Source organism: Cyprinus carpio, chromosome B10 (assembly GCF_018340385.1).
Source record: "Cyprinus carpio isolate SPL01 chromosome B10, ASM1834038v1, whole genome shotgun sequence".
Taxonomy (NCBI): domain Eukaryota; kingdom Metazoa; phylum Chordata; class Actinopteri; order Cypriniformes; family Cyprinidae; genus Cyprinus; species Cyprinus carpio.
The window spans coordinates 1,303,754-1,328,569 of NC_056606.1; the positions used below are offsets into that span (position 1 = coordinate 1,303,754).

General features: G+C 41.3%; 1 protein-coding gene across 1 annotated transcript in view; it reads left to right on the plus strand.

Moving 5' to 3' along the window:
* The window catches only part of LOC109110677 (multiple epidermal growth factor-like domains protein 10), a 47,622-nt gene that overhangs the window by 16,579 nt on the left and 6,227 nt on the right, over nt 1-24,816 (plus strand). Inside the window, 9 exon segments of the mRNA XM_042731956.1 lie at nt 4,717-4,929; nt 6,486-6,660; nt 18,214-18,391; nt 20,563-20,773; nt 20,775-20,788; nt 23,088-23,203; nt 23,501-23,624; nt 23,869-23,913; nt 24,142-24,348. Coding sequence (XP_042587890.1) covers nt 4,717-4,929; nt 6,486-6,660; nt 18,214-18,391; nt 20,563-20,773; nt 20,775-20,788; nt 23,088-23,203; nt 23,501-23,624; nt 23,869-23,913; nt 24,142-24,348 — 1,283 coding nt within the window.

The following is a 24,816-nucleotide window of genomic DNA, read 5'->3' on the forward strand; positions in this document are numbered from 1 at the left end:
AGACCTCCTGGTTTAGGCCTGGCACTGCTGAGACAACCCCGTCTAGACTAATCCTCACAGAGGATCAGGTTTGGAGGGAGCTAAAGAGGTGAGTGTCTGTGCTGATCAGCTGAGCTCCAGCGCTGGAGGCAGTCTCAGTGCTCTGGAAAACATTGTGTCTGCTGGCAGACCAGTAGCAATGAGCTCTTGCATCATGAAGAGCATGGAGAAGCTGGTTTTGTATTATCTGAGACCCATGGTTTAGATGGTGTTCCTACACTTCAAACACACCTCAAACTCACACAGATGTTCTCTGAAGTGTATCGTTGGTGGACATGAGGAGGTGCGCTGGAGCGCGGGATTAAAGCTGGAGACCAGGGCTGCGTTTTCCAAAAGCATTGTAAGCTTAAGTACAACGTAGACCCATTGTCACCAGTGGAGCTATGATAAGCTTTTGGGAAACGCAGCCCAGGCTGATAAGGAAAGCTGAAGCATGAAGAGGAGAGTGTCTTCCAAACCACTGCCTGTCATGGTCAGGGCATCCAAACTTATAGAAATGTTTTCACACAAAGCCCGACGAGTGCCGACAGGGGAACACAGCAAACAAACTGTCCCAGCTTTTTGGTCCGACGCTGCTGATGCGAGGCGACAACACCGTCGGCTTTTGTCATGCTAGTTCTTTGGTGTCCCGGCCTTAAGTCATGCAGCCATTCCTCCTGGTGTTTCATCCGGCAGCAGCAGAATGTGCAGCTGTAATTAAGTAGGAGCGACTGAGCAGCATGTATTTAAACTGCAGAAATAGAAACGCAAGTGCATTTTTATGACTTAATAAGAGCTTTGGCTTCACCAGACGTCAGTGTTACCTCCGGTTTACTCTGATTTCACCACACCCTACCGGCTGGAAAATAATCGCTTAACAGCCACAGGGAGGAGCCCACCAGTGTGTGTGTGTGTGTGTGTGTGTGTGTGTTTAACTAAGTGGTTAAGAGTTGAAGAGAGTGAGTCTCTGTATGCAGGAGGATATTTGTGGGATGCTGAACAGAAAAGTAATCTGAATCAGCGTCTCTCTTCTGTGCTGCTGCTGGTTCTCTGCTAATGGCTGTGATAAGTGTGTCCTCAGGACACGTTGAGTTCCCTCTATCACTGCATCCAGCTCCTTAGGGACTGATAGAAGTTTTATTATGAGCTCAGTCTGTACGATAAAGTCACAGACAACACAAAGCAGCTGTTACTGTGCATTCTTTACATAGTTTTAATGTTGCTTATGTGAAGAATGACGAATCGCATTTTACAAGTGAAACACACAATTCTACAAGAATACATAAATTTAAATGTTCTCAAATCATTTTTTGATGCCATTTATTGATTCCATAGCTTTTTTCCCCCCAAAAAGTCATTTAACATTTTTCCCACATCACTCAGTTCTCCCTGCATCTGGGAGCATTCAGAGACTATTATGCTGGTTTGTGATAAATGTTTGGGAAGATAGTCACTGAATGGAGATTTTGAACTTAAAGCATTAGGGCATTTCCAAAAAAAGTAGCAAAAAGAAATGATTAAATACATTTTAATATGACCTTCAATAACTAAAAAGAACAGTTTTATGCTTTGTGCTATGATATTTGCTATTTGCTAGCTTAGGCTGTTACTCGTTAGTCATATTTGTCACTGATTTTCAACATGTTTTGAAAGGCACAAACTGGGTCTAAGATGCCCCCCAGGGCAAGATGACACCCCTCAACCTTAATTCTCCTTTGACGATAGATGGCACACAATCTCATCTCAACACTTTTGATGAATGGCTATGTTATTTTTAATTTTGTTTATTTGATATTTTTCATTCTGCTGGAGATCCAGTAGAGGGGTTGATGTTATGGGAACACTTCTGCAAGAGCTAGTGTCTAAACACAATAATCCAACTGGCTGGTCATATGGATGTTCTGATGTTCCCTAGCACGTCATTGAGTCCATAAATAGAAGTCAGAAATGCACTCCAAACAGACTGAACTTTGTCTGAAGAAGACTCTTAGGCATTGCCAGTTACATACGTAAGCTAGGACTTTATCTTTCAAGTGGAACTGAGCTCTGGGTCATGATGTTGACTCTATGGGAACTACAATTCCAACGTCGCCATGCTCAAGGCAGAAAGCCTGCCCACAAGACTGTGAATAAACACAGACACTTGCTGGAGGCAGACTGTAAATGGATTTCCTCTGAAGAACTCTAGATCCTGGGGTCAAATCCGCATCCAGACTGTAGAATCTGACCAATGTGTGTGGAGAGGACCGTCCTGTCGCAGCACAAACATCCTGTTAGAGTGCACCCCTAGCAAGGGCTTTGAGAGACAGGCCATAAACCTGAGAGACGAATCCAAACCACACCTCATAGGAGAGAGTAATAGCATCTGTAATCCAGTGCGAAATACGCTGCTCAGTGACCGCAGTACTTCTATTGCAACCATCATATCATATTTGGAGCCTAGAGGATCTACGCCAGTGGCCTGAGTGCTGGACATAGACCCTCAAAGCATGCACTGAACATAGCAGATGAAGGCTTACCTGCTGTAGCTTGTCAAGAGGCCTAAAGAAAGCCTGCAAAGTGACTGACTGACTGACTGAGGAGCTGCAGAAGGCAACTTTGGGGTGTCCTCTGGTATTCTTTTAAGTGATGCTAATGCTAGCAACAGAGCCACTTTAAGACATTCAACATCCAAGGGCTCAGCAGGTGTTTCTGTTAGGGCTCCTAGGACCAAGGCTAGGTCACTAAAGGCTGTTTCCCCACAGATTCTCTCCAAAGGTGTGTGGATAGCAGAAATAGCAGCCACATAGATTTTTAAAGTAGCCGGAGCCAACCCTCTGAGAAACATTCATGAAGGAGCTCCAGTAATGGACCACCTGGGCAATTAACTGTGTTCATGAAGTTGCGATTTCATGGCATATAGCTTCCTAGTAAAAGTAGCTCTAGAGCTGAGGATTGTCTCATTGTCCTCAGCCAAAGACCAGAATCTGTCCCTCAGAGGCCAGACTCAAATCTTCCAGATCTCCAGCTGGGGCTGAAATATCATCCCCTGCACTTGAGAAAGAAGATCTCTCCAGATCAAGATCTTTCAGGAGATGCCTTCCAGGAGAGACATTAGGTCCGCAAACCAAACGTGAACCGGCCAGAATTGAGCCACTAGTAAGAGGTGAGCTCTGGGTCTGTCACGACAGGGTGTCTGACAACAGGTTTGCATGCCGCCGAATGTACTCGTAGAGAGAGCAACTTCTAGAGCAGGATCTGCTGAGGGGCGCGACTGGTGACTGATGTAAGAGACTAACAAAGTGTTGTGTGTAAAACATGTGGTAGCCCCTCAGATGGGAAAAGAAGAACTAGAAACTTGAGGCAATTTATGTGCCATGTGAGTATTCCCCCAAAGACCACGGGCTGGTCAGCCAAGTTAAGTTAAGCTTTCTTGTCATTCAGTCATGTGTGGAGACAAAGGAACAAAATGTCCTACTACACATATATGAACAAACATGGGCATGTACACATAAGACATAGGTATCTAAACATGTAACTCTGCTTTCTAGCCAGAATTGAAGAGGTCTCATGTTGAACAGACACAAGGGAAAAACATTGGCTGCCATGAGACCTAAAAGCCTCTGCATTTATAAAACAGAGAGCTCCTGACCTAGCCTGAAGTTTTCGACAGTCTTAAGGTCCTTGCACACTGAGTCCAAATTTTTTGTATGTGGTTTTCCATTTTTTTATATTAATCCTTTCCTATCAAAATGCTTGATACAAATGCAAAGACACAGAAAATCGAACCTGGTCCGATTTTTTTTATGACGGACGAAAGTTTCACAGGCAGTGCAAAAATTTCAGATGAGAATTTTGGAGTGTGCAAAGACCTTAAAATCATAGTCACACGTGCAGAAGGCAGATGTGTCTGAGTCATGGTCGAATCCCACACTATCCCCAGAAAAGTGCTCTCTGATTTGGAAAAGTACACTTTTTTTGAGGGTTCAGTCTGAGTCCCAGACATGCAGGTCTTCCATGATGAAGCAGATGTCGTTGTATTAAAAGCATTTGGACTATGACTGCTGATCTTTTATATGTTAATGACATTAATTCGGAGTCGTTTACAAGTTCAAAGCCTATTACTTCTTACAAGTTCAAGATCATTTACCATTCATAGATTTCAGATCTGAGAGGTGTACATGCGTTTTCTGTGCATACGTTCATTCTATGAATCACACATATGCATATTTGAGAGATGATCGCAAGATCAAATTTAGGATGGTTTTCTGTGAAACATTTGAGTTCCTCGTCCTGATTTGAAGAAATCACACAGGAATGCTTTTGTAGACGACACATGCTCAGCAAACACGACTTCTGAAGACAGATAAGCTGTTGGGCATGCATTTCTGGCACCTATTTATGGACGTCATGGCTATACTGTATCTCCATATGTCCAGCCAATTGTATTGGCATGTTACGACACATTGTTCAGACACCCCTCGAGAGGGAGCTAAGTCAGAGAACTACAGTTACAAACATTTAACTCCCAAACGTGCTGTGACAGGATTATAATAATAATGTGCTGCTTTCTGTTAAGTAACAATAAATCTAAAGGAAAAACACACATTTGTTGACCACTTACTATATAACAAAACAATGAAGACAGGCAGTGATTGTATTTGTTGTGTGAGTCAGAAGCTCATGAGCTTGTGTGTGTGTGTGTGTGTGTGTGGGCAGGTGCCAGGATCAGTGTCCGGTGGGCTCGTACGGTGTGGGCTGCAGACAGGCGTGTAGCTGTGTGAACGGTGCCCAGTGCTATCATGTGAGCGGAGAGTGTCTGTGTGAGCCGGGATACACGGCGAGAGCTGCGAGGAGGCGCGTCTGTCCGGAGGGGCTGTACGGTCTCAAGTGTGACAGGAAGTGCCCGTGTCACGCCAGTAACACACGCAGGTAAGACAAACACTGCACCCTTCTGCTTCAGCTTCTTCTCTTAATGCAGTGATTACATGGCACAGGCTCAGGGTCACTGACGGGAATCACGAAGTCTGTTTTCTGTCTGGTGGCTCTGTCTGTGCAGGTGACTAATTGTTTATGAAAAGCACACATGTGAGAGCCTGTCAATTAGCTGAACATATACTTGTTTAATTATTGACCCTTAGCCTGCATTTTAAAATCTTTATTTGAATGTGCCAATTAACATTTTTATCTTTAAACCTTTATCTGAATATTGCAAGATAAAATCGTGCTCTACAGTATTTCTATGAATAAATCTCTGACAGAGACTATCAGCCAATCACTGTGTGCATCGTTAATAAGCACGCTGACATCATCCATAGCAACGAGCTCAGCCCCGCCCCCTTACTCTGAGCTTAAGACTTCTGTCTATTCCTTAGTAAACGTTTGTCTCAGCAGCTTTGTGAATAGATTTTAAGAGAAAACTTGTACTGCTATTTAGGAGAACTCTTAGTGGTGAGGTGAAATGTTTTGTGGATACGGACCCTTACTTAATTAATGCAAGTGAATCAACTCAAATCAATTTATTTTAGTTATAAAGGTTCACAAAGAGCTTCAAAGAAATGTCTAGCTGTTTAAAGCATTATATATTCTAAAGCTTGTATTTTTTATGTATGTATTTATATTTGTTTGAATTAAAGCTAATTAATTGCTTATGTATAATGCATTAAAGATATAATATATAGAATTCATATAAAATAAATGTGATAAATGATTAGCAGCAAAAGCTGGGGAATTTATACTTGTATAAGTCAAGTATAATTAAATGTCATTTTAAGTATATTTCTGAGAAGTACATAAAAAGTAAACTAAAAGCATACTTTCCTATTTTTAGATTAAAAGAAGTATACTAATAGCAAACTTGAATAAACTTATTTTTCGTAAGTGGCCAGCAGCAGTTTAATAATCAAAATATAATTTGTGGCCAAATCACACAGCCTTATACTGCAAATAAGTCATTTCAAAATAAAGACAAACATTTTAAACTTACTAAAAAATATTTTTTTGTTTACCTGCATATCATATAACATTACAGTTTTTTTCAACTGCTTACACACACAATCTTTCCTTGTCACACAGTTTCTGAAAGCTGACGCTCAAACAGCAGACGCACACACCAAATCTACAAAACCAATGCACAAGTAAAGATTTGTGTGTGTAAGCAGATTCAATTCAATTCAGTTTATTTGTATAGCACTTTTCACACTGCAAATCATTGCAAAGCAGCTTCACAGAAAATGAATGTTTCCACATTATATTTAGTAATAGCTTATCAGTGGTGACTATCTCAAGTTGATGTCCATATGGCAGAAATGTATAGTAAAAAAATCATGCAGTTAGTTAATGACATGTAATCAAACAGACGGGAACACTATTAGCAGCAATGATTATAGGAGTTGTGATCTCCAGGAGGTGGTTTAATGTGAGATATGGAGAGTGCTGTGTTTAGTGACAGCAGCAGCTGCAGTGAATGGTGTGTGTGTGTCTCTCAGCTGTCACCCCATGTCGGGCGAGTGTTTGTGCAGCCCGGGCTGGTCAGGCTTGTACTGTAACGAGACGTGTGCTCCTGGTTTATACGGCGAGGCGTGTCAGCAGATCTGCCGCTGTCAGAACGGAGCCGACTGCCACAGTGTGAGCGGGGAGTGTGTCTGTGCACCCGGATTCAAGGTACAGCTTCAGAAAGACACTCTGTGCATGTGTGTGTGTGTGTGTGTGTGTGTTTGTGACATATCAGGACACACATTTGTATAATGACATGGGTATAACACAGGTATTAACAAGTAAGAAGGTGACTTTTCAGGATATTACTCCCATCTCCCCACTTTTCAAAACGCATAGAAATCACACAGAATGAGTGTACTGAAAATCTGAAAATAGCAAACAAATGTTTCTTTGTGACTCTCCATGACACGGTACCGCTTACAAAACCCAAAATCCTCCGTACAACATCCGAGACGCCATTAAAAATAAACTGTGCACTTGTACCTTACGCTGATCCTTCTGATATCTTTACAAAGATGCGACAGAGTTGTTTAAAACCAAACGGCCAAAGAAACATTCTTTCACTGCATTTGTCCTGAGACAGACTCGAGCATGGACTGTCAGAAAGTGAACCACATCTGTAACTTCGCATCCAGTGCAGACAAGATAGTGCAGCATCGCGCCTCTGGCCAGCCTCTATCAACCAATCCCACCCCTCTTTATTCAGCGTGATCTAGTGTCAGCCGTTAGTGGATGAACGCCAGTGGCTGGCCTATGCTGAATCAAGTCAAGTCACCTTTATTTATATAGCGCTTTTAACAATACAGATTGTGTCAACGCAACTGTACAGCATTAATTAGAAATGTGAAATGACAATAGTAAACACTCATTTTTCAGTTAAAGGCAGTTCATCATTGAATTCAGTGATGTCATCATCCAGCTCAGTTCAGTTTAAATAGTATCTGTGCAATCAAGTCAACGATATCGCTGGATATTAAGTGTCCCCAACTAAGCAAGCCAGAGGAACCAAAACTCCATCGGTGACAGAATGGAGAAAAAACCTTGGGAGAAACCAGGCTCAGTTGGGAAGAAGACTATTCATCGATATCCTGCTCTGGAGGCGTGTTTATGCAAATGTTTGTTCCCCGTGACATCATCTTGCCCCTCAGATCCAAACGAGCCGTTTCTGGAGCTTGATTAATTAAATGCTTTGTTTATAATGAGGATGAGGTTTTGTGCTATGAAACTTGCAGGATGATTTAAAGCTACAAAGACCTCTTATATGTCAAAAGATCAAGGCAAATTTGATTTCTCTTGTCATGACCCCTTTAAAAACATAGATCACCCCAAAATGAAAATTCTGTCATCATTTTCTCATCCTCATGTCGTTCTAAACCTGTGAGAAATGAGTTCCTCCTCAGAAGACAAATGAAGGTGTTTTGTGTTTGGTGTCAGGGTGGCATGGGGTGGACTGCTCCGTTAACTGCCCCAGCGGCTGGTGGGGTCTGGGCTGTAACCTGACGTGTGTGTGTGGGGAACTGAGGCTTCGCAGCCTGGACGGAGGTGCTCCTGTACCCCTGGCTGGAAGAGGAGACCGCCAAGGACAACACTGTCAGGTCAGCCTATCACCAACATCTCCAGCATCTCAGCCCAGGAAACACCAAACTCATACTGGAACCCATTCACACAGTCAAGCCAGCCTCTGTGACTCTCATCTGGACCCGCCTCCAGGGTTCTAGAAGTGAAGAATGGTTAGGTAAACCTATACAGAGGTGAATGGAAACTACAACAAATGTAATTTTTTAGCTCCCATTTGCTCGCATTAGCAAAATAAAAAGCACGGTAATGTTTCTAGAACAGAGAACAAAAATTGGCATATTGATTGAGAAAGATGTGAGATTTGCCGTCTCTCAGTCAACATGTTATAGCTATACACACACACAAAAAAAAAAATATATATATATATATAACTGATTTGCTCATTTATAATTATTTTCCATATTTTTGACTCACAAGGCATCACAACCCTAACCTGTAATCCTAATCTTTAACTCTGCCATGCCAAAGACTCCCAAGTGTGTTGTGATAATGAGTTTCACTGATTGAGAAAGCTAGAGTTTGTGTTGAGTGAAGTGTGTGCTGTTGTGGGCTGATGCAGGGGTGGGGCAGTATGGACTGGACCTATGCGTGAGGCGCTGTGACCGCAGTCATGCGGATGGATGCCACCCCTCCACGGACACTGCCGGCTGTCTGGCCGGGATGGACAGGTAAGCAGCTGAGCCTCCACGCTTCTCAGAAGCTGTTTCCACCGCTGGCCATCAGCAGCAGGACCGAACGGCAAAGCCAGTTCTCCAGATTAGTGGCCTTTAAGGTGTCTGTTCATAAACCCTGAATCCTAAGTATGTATGTGGTTTTAGCCTTGCTGTCCATCCACCCCATTCACTAAAACCCGCTTGTCCTGCGTAGATTGAGGAGTGTGTGTAGCCTTTAATAACCATTTAAAAAATGTTTATTTATTGATATGATTAACAGCAATATCCTGCTTTACTCTTCCTCAAGTTAGTCAAGCCTGTAGGTTCTTACAAAGAAGATATTTTGAAGAATGTTGGTAGCCAAATGATTGCTGGTCCCATTTGTCGCAATTGGTGTGAAGTAAGTGCATGATGAGGGTATGGTACAAAGTAATATTTAATAATAAACCACAGGAAAATCCACGACCACATAAGCACAAATAATTGCAGACAACGGAACAGGGGAGAACACTGGACTTATGCCGCATTCTTATGGAAGCAGATTAGTCTCAAATATAATTCACGCAAAAAAACACGATTCACACATGCGTAGACAATTTCACATGCATGAAACCTAATTCACGTACACACAAAAAAAAAATTCCGCGTGCGTGAAAAAAATATACATATTCACAAAAAAGCAATTCATATGCATAAAATAAAATTATATATTCATAAAATACATTTTCACAAATGCAAAATACCATGTAGATATACAACTGTGTACAAAAAATCTTTGAATGTGTTTAAAATGTACGAAAGTGTTCTGAATGTACAAATCGTCATTTACTACGAATCCAATCCGGATTTGTGTGTGTGTGTTTTGAGACTTTTCTGGCAGAGCCTCTCTTTCCCATGTGCGGGTCTGTCGTACTTTTAGCCAATCAGATGCGAGCTTACCATTCAACCAATCATATCATAAGCCACTGAGAGTGCATTCAAGTGAGCACGATTCTGCGCACCTTTTGCGCAGGATTTGCACGAACGGAAAACTTAAACCTTACATCAGTAATCCCATAGACAGTAAAGAAATGGACACAGCGCACCAATTGAAACTCAATTGAGACAAGTGAAGCCCATTTTTAGCCATTTTTAGCACTTCCTTTTCTGACGGGTAATCTCAAACAAAGGAAGCTTCTGCCATTATTGTGACTTCATCTGAACATGTGCAAAACTACTTCCTTGAATGCACCCTCAGTGGCTTATGATATGATTGGTTGAATGGTAAGCTCGCATCTGATTGGCTAAAGAGTAACAAATAAACAAATCATATCATAAGCCCTGCCAGGAAAAAGTCTCAAAACACACACACACACAACCGAGTGGGATTCGTAGTAAATGACGAGCATTTGAAAATATCTGTGACACTGCATATTTTTAAACATTCAAAGGTTTTGGTGCACAGTTGTATATCTACGAATTGTGTTTTGCATTTGTGAAATGTATTTTATGAATATATAATTTTATTTTGCGCATGTGAACTGCTTTTTGTGAATATATTTTTTTCACGCACGTGAATTTTTTTTGTGTGTACGTGAATTAGGTTTCATGCATGTGAAATTGTCTACGCATGTGTGAATCGTGTTTTTTGCGTGAATTATATTTGAGACTGATCTGCTTCCATACATTCTAGGCAACCTGTAACCTGTGTTTTTCCAAACTTCTACTTGTGAAAGTGCACTGGAACGGCAGTCTAACCCATGACTTCCCACCCGTGAACTCGTACTAGATCGATGTACTCCCAGATGTACTTTAGGACAATATATCGTTTCAGTAAAATTAATAATCTAGCTACAATTCCTTGTGCTCAGGCAGTTTGACGTGACTAGCTTGGAACGCTTAAAGTCGTGAGTCATGGCTTGAAGGATCACGGGCCCAAAAAGTATTCGTGGGAGAACTGAAACAGGTGTAGAGTAATTTAATCAAAAACCATGGAAACTAACGAGGAACTGAATCAGAAACACATGGAAAACTAAACCAAAACAGAACATCACCGTGCACCATTGACTTCCATAGTAATTTTTTCCGTATTTTGAAAGTCAATGCGGATAAGCAATTGTTTGGTTACCAACATTCTTTTAAACTCAGGTTTAAATACGGGTTGGGAGCAAATTTGTATTTTTGTGATGAAGTATCCCTAAGTGCCTCAGCAGCAGGTCATGTCAGCGTTTGTGTAGATGTGTTATTATGTTTGTACGGCATGTCGGTGTTCGCCTCCCCACCATTCCTGGGTTTGCCGCAGGACTCCAGCAGCATACTGATGCCCTCAGCAGTGTTTCCTCAGGGCCGCTGCAACTGGGAATGATCTCCAGCTCCTAACAGCACACACCACGCTCTCAAAAGAGCTTTTGTCTGTGTTCTTGCAGCACAGTCGCCACTACAGCGCTCGGACTGAGAGCCGCCAAACAACTCATCTCATTTCTCCTGGCCAGTTTACTGGGGTTTTGCTGGCCAGTTCCACACCAACAACGATAACCATAACAATAACTATATTAGCACACCAACGCACAATATCGTTCTGCTTTATTATAAGCACGCTCTGCATCGTATATCTTCTGCCACTTCCAGTGATCAAGCTCTTTTTCAGCAGCATGGACTTTGATTGGCTTTAATTTCGTTCATTCACTGAGCCAGTATATGTGTGTGTGCACGCCATCAGGAGGTGAAGGGGGGAAATGAAACGAAGATCAGAACATAGCTTCTGGAGAAGCCCTAATTATTTAGTCCTATAAGTAGTGATGGGCTCTTTTGGAACATTGCTACATAAAGCTTTGTAATATTTATGAATCTTTTTGTTTGAATCAGTGGTTCAAACTTCCAAAGATTGTATGCATGTATGGGATTTTAAGCAAATGGAGGCAAAATTTTTGCGTCGAAAACATATTAAAAATCCAGTGTGCTATCCGGCTGCGGTGGCATTAATCTGGCGATCCCATGAATGAGTGTTTAGTGAATTTGAACTGATCTCAGGTCAGTGTTTTATAATGTAGGTCCATGTTTTAAATAAGTTAATGAATGTCAGTACTTATGCACATATAATACACAAGGGAAAATTATACTTAATTCCTTCTAACTGACCTAGTTTGCCAAGCAGTGCCTAATGACACACATATTTAATGGTATTTAATTTAATTATGTGGCCAGATTCCAATGTAATAGATTACATTTTCTTGAAATTGGAAATTAGTTTGTGGCTTTGTCATCATATGTGGTTGATCAGGAGTTTGTAACATCTTTTAGTGCTTTGAGACGGTGGCAGCGTGGAGTTTTTTCAGTGCTTCAGACACAGCAAATTTGTTTTAGGAAACAGTTGGTTCAGGTCGATTCAGAACTTTAAAAAGCTTAACTACTGAACTGTAAGTCATCATCATGAGTCACTGAGCTGCACCATCCCATCTCATCTCATCTCATCCCATTCCAAGCTCCCTCATTATCTAGTCACTCTTTGTAGTCTGGGGGTTCACGTCAGGTCAGCACAGTGGAAATTTCACGTATCATTTATCAAAGAACGGATGGGCGAGGTGAACTCATTGAAGCAGTAATCGGATATCGTCCAATACAAAACATTGAGCTTCTGTTCCCAATAGCAACGGTGAAGTTTGGTACGCACTTTACCTTAAAGCTTGTTTTGTTTTGGATGCAGTATAAAAATATTCATCAATTTTACATTGTCGATGCATGATTAATCTCTTCAAAACAAATATTGGTAAATGCATTATAAGATCTGTTTTTTGTTGTTTAATGCCGACGTATACAGTATGGTCACACCCTCTTGGGCCGTTTTTTTGTTTTGGCTTTCCCCCTGTGGCGTCAGTATGTTGTGATACCTCCATTTTTGGTTCTTTCCTGTTTGCTTGTAGGTATTCTCCATTTCACGAGTGTGTCCTCCTTTAGTATGATGCATGCTCCCCTCCCCTATCTCCGTCCCGGCGGTATGCAACCCTATCTTTAGTTCTAACGCTGTTATGGTTTTGTTTTGAATGGCATTTTGAGTTGTTTCGTGGTCGATCCTGCTGCGCTGCCTGCCTTGGAATGACCGCTCGTTGTGTATTCATTAAAAAAACGTTGACCTTCATGCTTCTGTGTTGTGCGTGTTTATAGCTCCCAGGTTAGGTGTGACTGTTAGACTTTTCTAAAGTGGTGTAACAATGAAGTAGACTAATCGATGGAATTATCACTGTTTGTATATATTCAAGGAATCATAAAGTGTTAAAATGTGCATTGCAAGTCATAAACAATGCATAATATATGAGAGCGTGAGTTAATATAAAGTGTTACTGGGTAAGTTTTTGTGACGAAGCCATTTTGAGAGAATGTATTTTTCTGTGACTCTACATGTAGCTGTGTTTTGTGTTTGGTGGGTGTGGGTGTTTCCCACAGGCAATTCACTTGTAGACAGTGTGGGTTGGCGCCGAGGGCCGCTGGGGGACAAACTGCTCTCTGTTTCGCTTGTAACTGTATAGGGACGGAGCGTTCGTTGGTTCAACGCGGATAGGGTGCGTGCGAGGTGTGCACCTAGGATGTCAGAGGAAACCACCTGCCATAGCAGCAGTGGTAGTGCTCAAACACATCGCATGCCTGTCTGTGTCCCTCGCGCCGTGCCCTGTCTATGCGATCCACCCTTTCTCATCCACCAGCTCTGTTCTCCCATGTTTTTCCCACGTGCTCGCAGTTCTGTTCTCCGCGGTTTCTATTGGTGCACCGCTGGAGCCAGGCCTGTCCGCAACTGCGCTCATCCAACAAGTGTCACGTGGTCCTCCTGGTCACATCATGTGGACCTCCGTGAATTTTTAGTGTTCCATGTGACTGGTCTGCCCAGGGTTCACAAGGTGGACGGCGTTCTGCTGTACACGAAACACATAGAACAACACCAGAAAAACTTCTCAAAAACAAAAAATCAACTTCTACAGTCACAGGCTGTTCTCTACAGGATCTGGAGCGTCAGACCATGAGGAAAAATGTGTGAAACTTCTCAAATGCCATGTGGTGTTTGTGTGTCTTCTTCATGCCAGGCCAATTTAGCATTTCCACTCGGTGCCAGGATAATCTTCTTGATGTCTGGTGGGGGGTTGTGTACAGCGGCCGGTGGTGTTGACGATCTGTCTGTCCGTGTGTGCAGTGTGTTCCCAGTGGCAGGTCGGTAAGACTGTGCGTGGACGCTGCACCTGCAGCTAAATCAATCGGCACATGTAATCCACCATCGATGGCTTCGTGTCCAGTGCTACCCCCTGCGATCTCGGCAAGTGAGCGGTGCGTCAGGACAATGCCCCGCGACTCAGTCATTCTGTGCAATCACACACTAAAGAACATTCTAAAAGGTGGAGTCTTGTCTCTCGGTCCCAGGGATTCTGCTCTTTGACACAATACAGAAATCCGATCTGGCAGGCTCTTTGTAAATACCGAAAAAAGTCAAGTTCTTCAATCGATCAATGGAATATCATCAGTTGCGTCAGCTTTCTTCGGGGATTCGCGTCGTGCGATGTGGCTGGGGACGATAAGCTACGAACGTGGAATCGAAGAAAGTGCGGTGCCTCACAGGCCATCTCTGTGTGGGGCTACTACATAAATAACGACATAAAAGACGAAGACAATGACAGTGACAAAAGAAACAGTAAAAAATACACCCACTAAGCCACTACGTAGACTCAGTGTTAATGTGTCGAACTTTAACCTAGTCATACTATATGTAAAGATAAACAAGAATTGTTTACATTTCCTATTACATAGAAGCGGTGCGAACACAGATCAAAAACTAGGAATCGTAAGACAGCTGTGTGTCTAGAAGGATGGACACTAAGAATGGCGGAATCACATATTTAGCAGCGTAAATCATGTGCACAAGATAACTAGTCGCGTAAAGTTCAAGCTGCACGCATAGTTACGTGGGGGAAGACAGCGTGCCAAGATGGTGTTGTTAGGTGGTCACCGAGCATATAAACATATAGTTGATGAAGAGATCTGTGCTCTGTGGGCAATTTAATAGGCAGTGACACACTAGATGACGCATGTGTGTGTTAAAAGTTATGTCGTTGGATCTGGGTTGTGCAGTTTCTGTGTCAGCGATCCACAATGAGTGGTTTGCAGTGTTTGGAGTTAATCATCTAGTTATGACAAAAACATAAATCATTATAAAATTCAGGTTAAATGGGTTCTTTCAGGGGTTCAGAACAGAGATTGACTTACTTATTCAATCATATTCAAAGTTCCCAAAGTGGGGAGACATAAGGACGCGTCAGAAACAGTTGACTGCCTGCGATATATGTTTTTATAGAGTGCGTCAGCCTAGTATCTTGGGTTGACAGTGCATTTGATTTCCAGTGCACAACTGTTTGACAATGCGTTCATCTCAATTTCTGATGTAGCTTACAGGTTAATGTTCTGCTGAATAATTCCTTGCTTTCTAGGTTTCCTGATATCATTGCATTGTGAGTGATCTTAGTGCTTATGATACACGTGGACAACTTTTGGAGCAATGTTTGCATGTCGAGTGAGGTCACCCAGGTGAGACTCCACAGCATGTACCACGGTCCGATCAGAATGCATTCTAAGATAGAAATTTGTTAGGCCCTTATCTCATCTTGAAAGTGACATCAAGCTGGAGCAACCATTGCTCAAAAAATGTTGACTCCAGCAAAAATTGATCAAAAAGTTGTTGCTCTACTGTAACCCCTCAGCCCTTAATGTTGGCCTTTCCTCTTTGTGTCTGAAGAGATTGTGGTCTGTCTACACACACTTTTCTCTCATTATCACCCACACAGTTCTGCAGATACTGTCATGGCTTGGAATCTCTGGGTCAGGAAGGGTTTAGTTATGGATGCAGAGCTGATGTCTGTCATATCCTCATATGCTTTTCAAAAAAGCTTTTTTTTCCCTCTTTAAACAACTTAAACAAAGTTCAAGCCCCCTTTATTATATATTGCACTTGATACCATTCAGATTGTAAAATCAGCAGCTTTAAAGTTAGGTTAACCTGGAAAATAGTGCTTTTATGATAGTTCATTAATACAACAAATTTTAGTTCTGCTGCATGATTGAGTAGCTCTTAATAAAGGGAGGGAACAATAGCAAACAGAGCGCGTGTGTGTTTTTTCCCTTACAAATCATCTAGTTCATAGAGCACATTTTTTTATGTTATCCTCAACTACGCATGGTTCACGTTCCGTCAATAGATTTGCGCGGGTTAGAGTACATCATCAAAATACAAGTGTAAAACTTAACACACATGTTTCCGTGATGATATCTCCCAAGAGTAACATGTAAAGCAGGGGTGGTGGACACGTGAGAGCCTGGAGACCCACCTTGCTGATCCGTAGAGTTTAGCTCCAAACCTGAAACAAAAGTGAAACCTACCTGTATCCTGAAGACCTTGCCATTAGCTTGTTCAGGTGTGTTTGTAGATTAGGGTTTGGAGCTAAACTCTGCAGGGACACAGGCATCCAGGATCAACGTTCCCCACTCCCTGATGTAAAGAGTGAAAAGTATGGGTCCTATAGTACGAGCATGAGGGTACTCCATAGTGCAACTGTGATTGGTATGATACCTCTTCATTCACTGCCACAATTAATGACGGTCAGATAAGTTTGATTTGAACAATGCCAAGTGTAAATGTCCACTAATGCCAACATTCCTTTTCTAGTCTATTCAAAAGAAGTTATGGTCCAATAGGTCGAACGCGAACCAGAAGTGCTAAGATCCCATAGCCTAATAGAGAGCTACAACCATGATCAGATGATTTGTAACTCTGATGAGAGCAGTCTAAGTACTATGATATGGTTTAAAATCCTTACTGGAAATCCCACACAATCTGTAATTTATAGCAGATGTTGAGTCTCCAGCATTGTATCATGTGATGTGATGTGATTTTGTGTTTTGTTTACTGATGTGTCTATTGCACATACTCACTACTCTGCACTAACAAATACATTGGTGTGAGATTTTATAGTAAAAAAAATATAGTTTGGAGTGTGTATCCTCCGGTGATAATATTATAGCTGTAACTGCGGGGTTGTTATAAATTATAGAAAATGTTACTTTCCACATCTGGACAAACCAGATCCCATGTGGTTCCTTTAATGCGACTCAGCTGATGTAGCTCTTCTCCTGTAAGCGGATGGTCCAATATAAAGACGATGCTCAGTGAAAGTTTTCACTCAGTAGCATTAGGAACAGAGTTTGTTTTTACCCATGACTTTGGTTTAATCATGGCCTTCTTTGTGCTTTTACTGCATTGAGTGTCTGTGGTCTCTAGCGCCACCTGCGTGATCATAAAGAGAAGCAAATAAGAAACACATTGATCTGCTGGTGTTTTTACACACTACCTGTAAAAGAGATTGCAAACAAATGTTTTTTTTTTTTTTTGTTGGGGTAGAAAGTTACTTCTGCTCACCAAGGCGCATGTTATTTAGTGAAAAATGCCGGTAAAACTGTTTTTTGCAGGTTAATGTTTTTGTGGATACATTTTTTATTTTTTTTCCAAGATTTCTTTGATGAATAGAAAGTTCAATGAACACAATAAATTTGAAATGGAAATATTTTAAGTTATAAATGTCTTAAAAAAAAATAATAATTGATTAATTGATTGCGTCCCTTTGTAAATAAAAGTATTTAATCCCACCGGTTACAAAGGTGACCGTGAAGAAGGTTTTCATTTATAAAGCTCTAAAAATATTACTGACTGGTGTTTTAGTGCATTTTCTGCAAATATGGAAAAAATAAAGGGTCTCAATTAAATATGTGCAGTGTCACATTTAATGCTAATTGTCACATGACCAGAGCAGTTTGCTTCTGTTTTCACCATGGGGCAAGTTCAAGCTCAAACCGGTGTGCTCTCCGTTTTGCTACGAAGGGCGTTTCCGGTTTGAACGACATGTTTCAGGGTGGAAACGGTGGGTGCAGGGATACGTTTGAGATACGTTTTCTTTGTTTGGTGGTGTGTCAAATTGGGCATGTACTTTTTCACACGATTGCTGTTTTTCCATAATTTTTGACCAAAAGGGATGTAACATGTATGTGTGTTCACGCCCGTAGCGTGTCCCCGGGGTCAGTGTGGGGTCCCAAACATCTGCTAGTCCACACCTGTAACTGTCACAACGGGGCGTTCTGGACAGCGCGTATGGACATAGCGCGAGTGTAAGTGTACGGGCCTCGGCTGGACGGGGCAAATGTACTGCACACAGCGTGAGTACAACTCATCACCTCTGACCTCCAGCCTGTGCACTCTCGACTGACCCCATGGTTCTGCTGTGTCCTGCAGGCTGTCCGCTGGGCCTTCCGCACGGCAAGGACTGTGTTCAGGCGTGTCCAGTGTTGAGATTTTTTCAGCGCAGACTTGTCGTCAGACTGCGATGCACATCTCGGTCAGTGCACCTGCCGCACTGGCTCATGGGACGCCACTGTGAACAGAGTGAGTGTGTGAAAGCAGAGCTGCGTCCTTTCTGATATTTTCAAGCACACGCTCGAGTCTGCGTCTGATCTGCGGTTTTACACTGGGCTTCCAGAATGTCCTGCAAGTACGTACGGATACGGCTGTCGGCAGGTGTGCGACTGTCTCAACAACTCCACCTGTGATCACATGACTGGCACCTGCTACTGTAACCCCGGCTGGAAAGGCATGCGCTGTGACCAGGGTAAGTTTACATTAGCACTTGCAGCTATTAAATACAGTACTGAACACATCATCATTTTCTCAATAAATATATTTCTAAAGGTGCTGTTGACATGAAATTTCACCAGATGTCAGAAACAACGTTAAGTAACCAACAAAACAAATAAGTTCAGAAATTAAGTTCTGTGTAATAAAGTAGAATGACACAGGGATAAAGTATTGAACTACTGGAATTGATTTTAATACTTTGTACAAAAGCCTTTGTTGTTAATGATAGCTTCAAGACGCCTCATGTATGGAGAAACTAGTCGCATGCATTGCTCCGGGTGTGTGTTCACTGCTGTGTGTGCACTTCGGATGGGTTAAATGCAGAGCACCAATTCCGAGTATGGGTCACCAAACTTGGCTGTATGTCACGTCACTTTCACTTCACTTTGTTTTGGTCCATTCTTCCACAGAGTCTTCAAATCTGGAAGGTTCTGTGGGCCTCTTCTATGAACTCTGACCTTTAGTTCTCATTTTCTATTGGATTCAAGTCAGGTGATTGTCTGGCCATTCTACCAGCTTTGTTTTCTTTCTCTGAAACCAATGGAGAGTTTCTTTGGCTGTGTTTGGGATCATTGCCTCGCTGAAATCTCCACCCTTGTATCATCTCCATCATCCTGGTACTGTAGGTGTTGGGACTGAAGCTGATATTAATTTTCCACTGAAAATGAGGGGCAGGATTGCTTTCTAATTACTGATAGATTTTCTGCTGGTGTCATGGCTTTACACATGCCTTTTTGGCACCTCCCTTTCTTCATGTGTTGAATACTTTATCCCTGTGTCATTCTACTTTATTACACTAGAACTTAATTTCTGAACTTATTTGTTTTGTTTTATTTGTATGTATAGATGACTTGGGTTTTACCCGACATCTGGTGAAATTTCAAGTCAACAGCACCTTGTATATATTTACTGAGAAAAAATGGTGATGTTTTCAATACTTATTTTACCCGCTGTACGTAGAATATTTGTTTCCTTTGTATCCATCGGTATGAACAGGCTGTTTTAGAATAGCAAAAAAATCCCAACATCAGAAATAGAAATGGTGCCTTAGAAAGTATTCATACCCCTTAATTTTTTTCACATTTTGTTTTGTTACAGCCTTATGTTAAACTGCTTTATATTGGTTTTTTTTTTTACCACATCAATCTTTGCAGATTTGTTAGAAATAAAAAGTGAAATGATTCCATTACATAAGTATTCATACCCTTTTCTGAGACAACTTTACATTTAACTCAAGAGTATTCATGTCGCTTGTAGATGTGGAAAATTCAATTGAATGGGTATGATTTGGAAAGGCACATGTCTTAATAAAAAATCTAACAGCTGATAATGCATATAAGAGCAAACACCAACAAGCCCTGAGGTCAAAAGAACTGCCTCTAGTGCTCAGAGGCAGGACTGCATCAAGCCACAGTTCTGGGGAAGAGTTCAGAAAAAATCCTGCTCTGTAGGCTTCACTGCTCATCACCTGCAGAGTAGCATCGCAAAAGTAAAGTGTGCTGGGTAGAGCCTCATGCTGTGGGGCTGTTTTTCAGCGGCAGGGACTGAGGGACTCGTAGGGAGTAGAAGGAACGCTCAGTGCACCAAAATATTGAAATAGCCTTAATGAAAACCTAGTCCAGAGCATTCAGAACCTCAGACTGGGCAGAAGGCCTTCCAACAGGACAATGACTGTAAGCACACAGCAGGAGTGACTTATAGACAACAATAAAAATGTCCTTGAGTGGCCCAGCCAGAGCCTGAACCAATCAAATATTTCTGGAGAAACCTGAATATGTGCTTCAACTACTGAGTTAAAGCTTTGAATACTTATGCAATGTACCTATTTCAGTGTTTTATTTGTAATAAATTTGCAAAGTTGTCAAGTTTTTGTGCTTTGTCATTATGGTGTATGGAGTGTAGCTTGATGTGGAAAAAAAAAGTCATTTAAAGAAGTTTAAAATAAGGCTGCGACATGACATAAAATGTAAAAAAAATGAAGGGGTATGAATACTTTTCCAAGGCACTATATGTCCAGTGTAGATGCTTCACGGCTACACTGACCGTCTGGTTCTGTCACATGGACGCACAGCGAGGTTTCGCTCCGTGGGATTCTCTCGTGTTGCTCTTTGACTGTGTGACTCTGAAGTTTGCTGTCTTTCTCAGCCGGCGGGATCATCGTAGGGAATCTCAACAGCTTGACGAGCGCCGCTGTGCCTGTGGACTCATATCAGATCAGTGCAGTCGCAGGAATCATCGTTCTGGTGCTCCTCCTGCTCATCCTCCTGCTCCTCTTCATCATTTACCGCAAGAAACAGAAAGGCAAAGAATCCACGATGCCTGCAGTCACATACACCCCTACCATGAGGGCCAACACCTTACGCCATCGCAGGTCAGCATAACGATGACATTTCCTCTCATTCTTACAATTTCCTGTGTAATTCTCTCGAGGAGACGTGTGTGTATGGGATGAAATGAGACTTAAAATGATTAATAGATTATCCAGTTATCCATGTACTGCATACATTTTATACATATATCTTACTAACCACAAACAAATGCCTTTCAATTTGAGTGTGTGGAATTTGGGATTTAATGATTGTGTAGCGATTTGTACAAATACAGACATGTTTGCAAATATAAATGTTATGTTCTGCATTATTATATCATAAATTGCTCATGCAAAAAGGAATCTGTGCATAAGTGGATCAGGTGACGCGTGCATTAACTGACGTCTAGTTCGAGTCGATCTTGTTAAGTTAATTTGGATTTTGAGACTTTATTTTTGGCAGTTTACAGCATTTCACGTCCTACACACACAACTGCCAACGAACAAGGCCCAGTGCAATTTATTAACGTGTACACGATTTGAAATATTCGCAAATGTGCGTCACTACACTGAAACAAATGCTTTTCAACCGGTGTCTGCAGAATTAAGAATTACATTAATGTGCAGCATTTTGTTCAAATACCTTCCTTGTATTGTGAATACAAATGTTATATTTTGTATCAAACAAGAACTTTGTGATGGTACCTTGTTTTTTTCTTCTGTAATTCAACTGCACGTTGTCAGTTATTCCTTCCTTGTATTATTATTAATATTATTTAAGGGGTAATTATAGTCGCTCATTTAAGCCATTAGTAATTGCATGTTTTATATTTAATTAAATTATTAAATTAACTTAAACTAAACTACACTAAACGAGTGTTTTATAGGCTATAGCCTATTCTGTGCTCAAGCGGATCGCATAAATAGCTAGAACATATTTTATATAGGCTACTTATTACTAATGTCAGTGTCGGCTGCAAAGATGAAGTTGACGATGCTGATGAAAGACTTTATTCTCGAAATTTCATTATTTTTATTCTCAATATTTGATTTCTACATCTTTCTGGATATTTAATGAGTTTAATCTCGCATTATAGGCTAATGACTTTATTCTGGAGATGTTTTTTTTGGCCCTATAATCCTCTTTCCTACTCTCTCATTTGGCACAAATCCAAATGTTTCCATATTCACAATGTTGGCTATTCGAATTTGAATGCTACAGACTATTATTTATGAGGCCTATAAACCAGGCTTTGTACTTAACCCGCTTACTAAAAAAAAAAAATTAATTCATGGTCTTCTTCACATGAAAAATCATCCTCTTCACATGAGCAAAGATGTGCTTGGCCTGAACTCAGGCACAGATTGTACTACAGGCTGTTTTAATTAACCAATGTATCTAGATTCTATAGTGTGTCTATAAGTTTGGTTGACTTTATTTTATCCTGATAATGAAAAGGCTGCAGCGTGTGCAGTGCTGTAGACCTATATGAAAGGTGCATTTCTCTCAAACTGCAGTGTGGATATGGCTAATCAGCATCATCTACTTCATCTTTGTATTATAATAATAATAATAATAATAATAATAATAATACAAGAAAGGAATATAACTGACAATGTGAAGTTCTTGTCTGGCAAAATTAATAAGCTATTCTGTGTCTTAAGACAAGTTAAGTTAGAATAAGTTCAATAAAACATCTTTATTATATTTCTACTTTAGAGGAGAATAGCCAAACCAAAAAGAAACAAAGAAAACACAATGTAACATTCATGAAACTTTACACAATGGAATGCGCACATGTGAGTGGGGCTAGTGCCATCTAGTGGTCACTGATTTCGCGTGGATCGTGAGCTGTGTGTGCGTGGATTGGGCTGAAAGGGCGAAACGAAAGACTCAAACTTCAAATGAATCAAACAGAATCGACTCAGAAGAGACGTGAATGAATGCACGCACGCACGTCGCCTGATCCACAAATATTGTGTGTGTGGGACGTGAAATTCTGTAAACTGCGGAAAATAAAGTCTCAAAATCCAAATTAACTGAACAAGATCGACTCGAACTAGACGTCAGTTAATGCACGCGTCACCTGATCCACTTATGCACAGATTCCTTTTTGCATGAGCAATTTATGATATAATAAAGCAGGACAGAACATTTATATTCGCAAACATGTCTGTATTTGTACAAATCGCTACACAATCATTAAATCCCAAATTCCACACACTCAAATTGAAAGGCATTTGTTTGTGGTAAGATACATGTATAAAATTTATGTAGTACATGGATAATTGTGCGTGCGTCTATAAATCATTTTGAGTGTAATTTCATCCCATATGTGTGTGATGTGTTTCCTGTTTGTAGAGGCGCTCCCGCAGACTGACGTCCTTCCCAACAGTAACTATTTCTCCAACCCCAGCTACCACACGCTGACCCAGTGCAGCAGCCCACCTCACGTCAATAACCTGCCCTTTGGAAAGGTGCTACTCTACTAACAGACAGCTCTGGGAATAAAGGACTAATATTCTGGGCTTCTTACAAGATACTGCTGCTGAATACAGCTTTTCCACTGAATTTTTTTTTTTTTATTTTTGAGTAAAATAAGGTGTCATTTTGTACAAAATGTACACAAAAATGGAATGTTGACCGCAAGCTTTATTTAATCAAGAATCTAAAACCGCCATTCTAACTCATGGTTTTAGGAGTAGAAGCTGACCAGAATTGAGGAATTATGAAAAGACACTGACTATAATTGTTGTTTTTCTTCCACCTGACAGCCAAAGAACAATCAGTTGTTTGTGAATGTGAAGAATGCTGAGCCGAGGAAACGTCCATCCCCGCTGGATCACACAGGAACTCTACCGGCCGACTGGAAACAAGGAGGATCCTTCAATGAGCTCGGTGTGACATCCAGCCACCATGACCACAACAAACACAGCAGCCAAACATTTGACACGATAATGTTCATTAGCCCAGCGTTAACAAAAAGTTACAGAAGAGTATCTGTGCGGTGACTCGTTTCCTGACCGCCTCTGTACAAACACTCGTCATTTCACATGCAGCATTCGTAGCATTTGCAGCTGTAAGCTGTGCCAACAAAAAGACTGCATTAGTTTAACTACTTCTGTCTTTATTCTCTTATTAGGAGCTTATGGAGTTGACAGGCATTACATGGGAAAGTCACTGCGAGGTAAATGATCATTTAGCAAGCATAGAAGGAACTTCTCTCATTTACTCATGAAACATGTATGCATTTCTTCGGTGGACACAAAAGACACTATTTTGAAAAATGTCAGTGGGGTGCAGGGTTGTTTGCACCCTTGCGTGTTCCAAAATATGTTCTTTGCTTTGTGAAGAAGGCATACAGGTTGAGGGTGAGTAAATGTGTGATGATTTGACCCCTTCTCTCTGTCTGTAGATCTGGTGAAGAGCGTGCCCTATCACACCAGCTCCAGCTCTCTAAACAGCTCAGAGAACCCTTATGCCACCATCAAAGACCCTCCTCTGCTGTTGACCAAGAGCTCGGAGTGCGGCTATGTGGAGATGATGTCTCCCGCTTATAGAGACACGCCATATACTGAGATACATGCCTCCAGCCCTGCCAACAAAAACGTCTATGAAGTTGGTAAGAGAATAACAGATCCAGCCACAGCAGCGAGCCGTGCACTTTCATTATTCAAAGCAAACATAATAAATGCCAAGATCTCTTATGAAACTTTACATGACTCGGCTGGTGGGTTGTTGTTAATGCAAACTGATGGTATTAACAGCATTAAACTACATGGTACAAGATAATTATTTGTTCATGTTACATACACAGCCAATGTTGCATACATTTACATGGCTGGTTTGCATTCACTAGAGTTCCTCTGAAACCCTCCGCCTTCCCCAGCTCCACCTGTATAGATCTGCTGCAGGTTAGTTTATATGCTATTTGTGCAGCAGCAGTATGTCTTAAATACTCACAGCACCATATCGCGGAATGCATTGGCAGTAGAAAGTTCCTGTACTTGCTTGCAGCAGCAACAATAATCTACAACTACAGCAATAACCAACAGCAGCAGTGTAGCAGATATATTCTGCTAAGACCAAA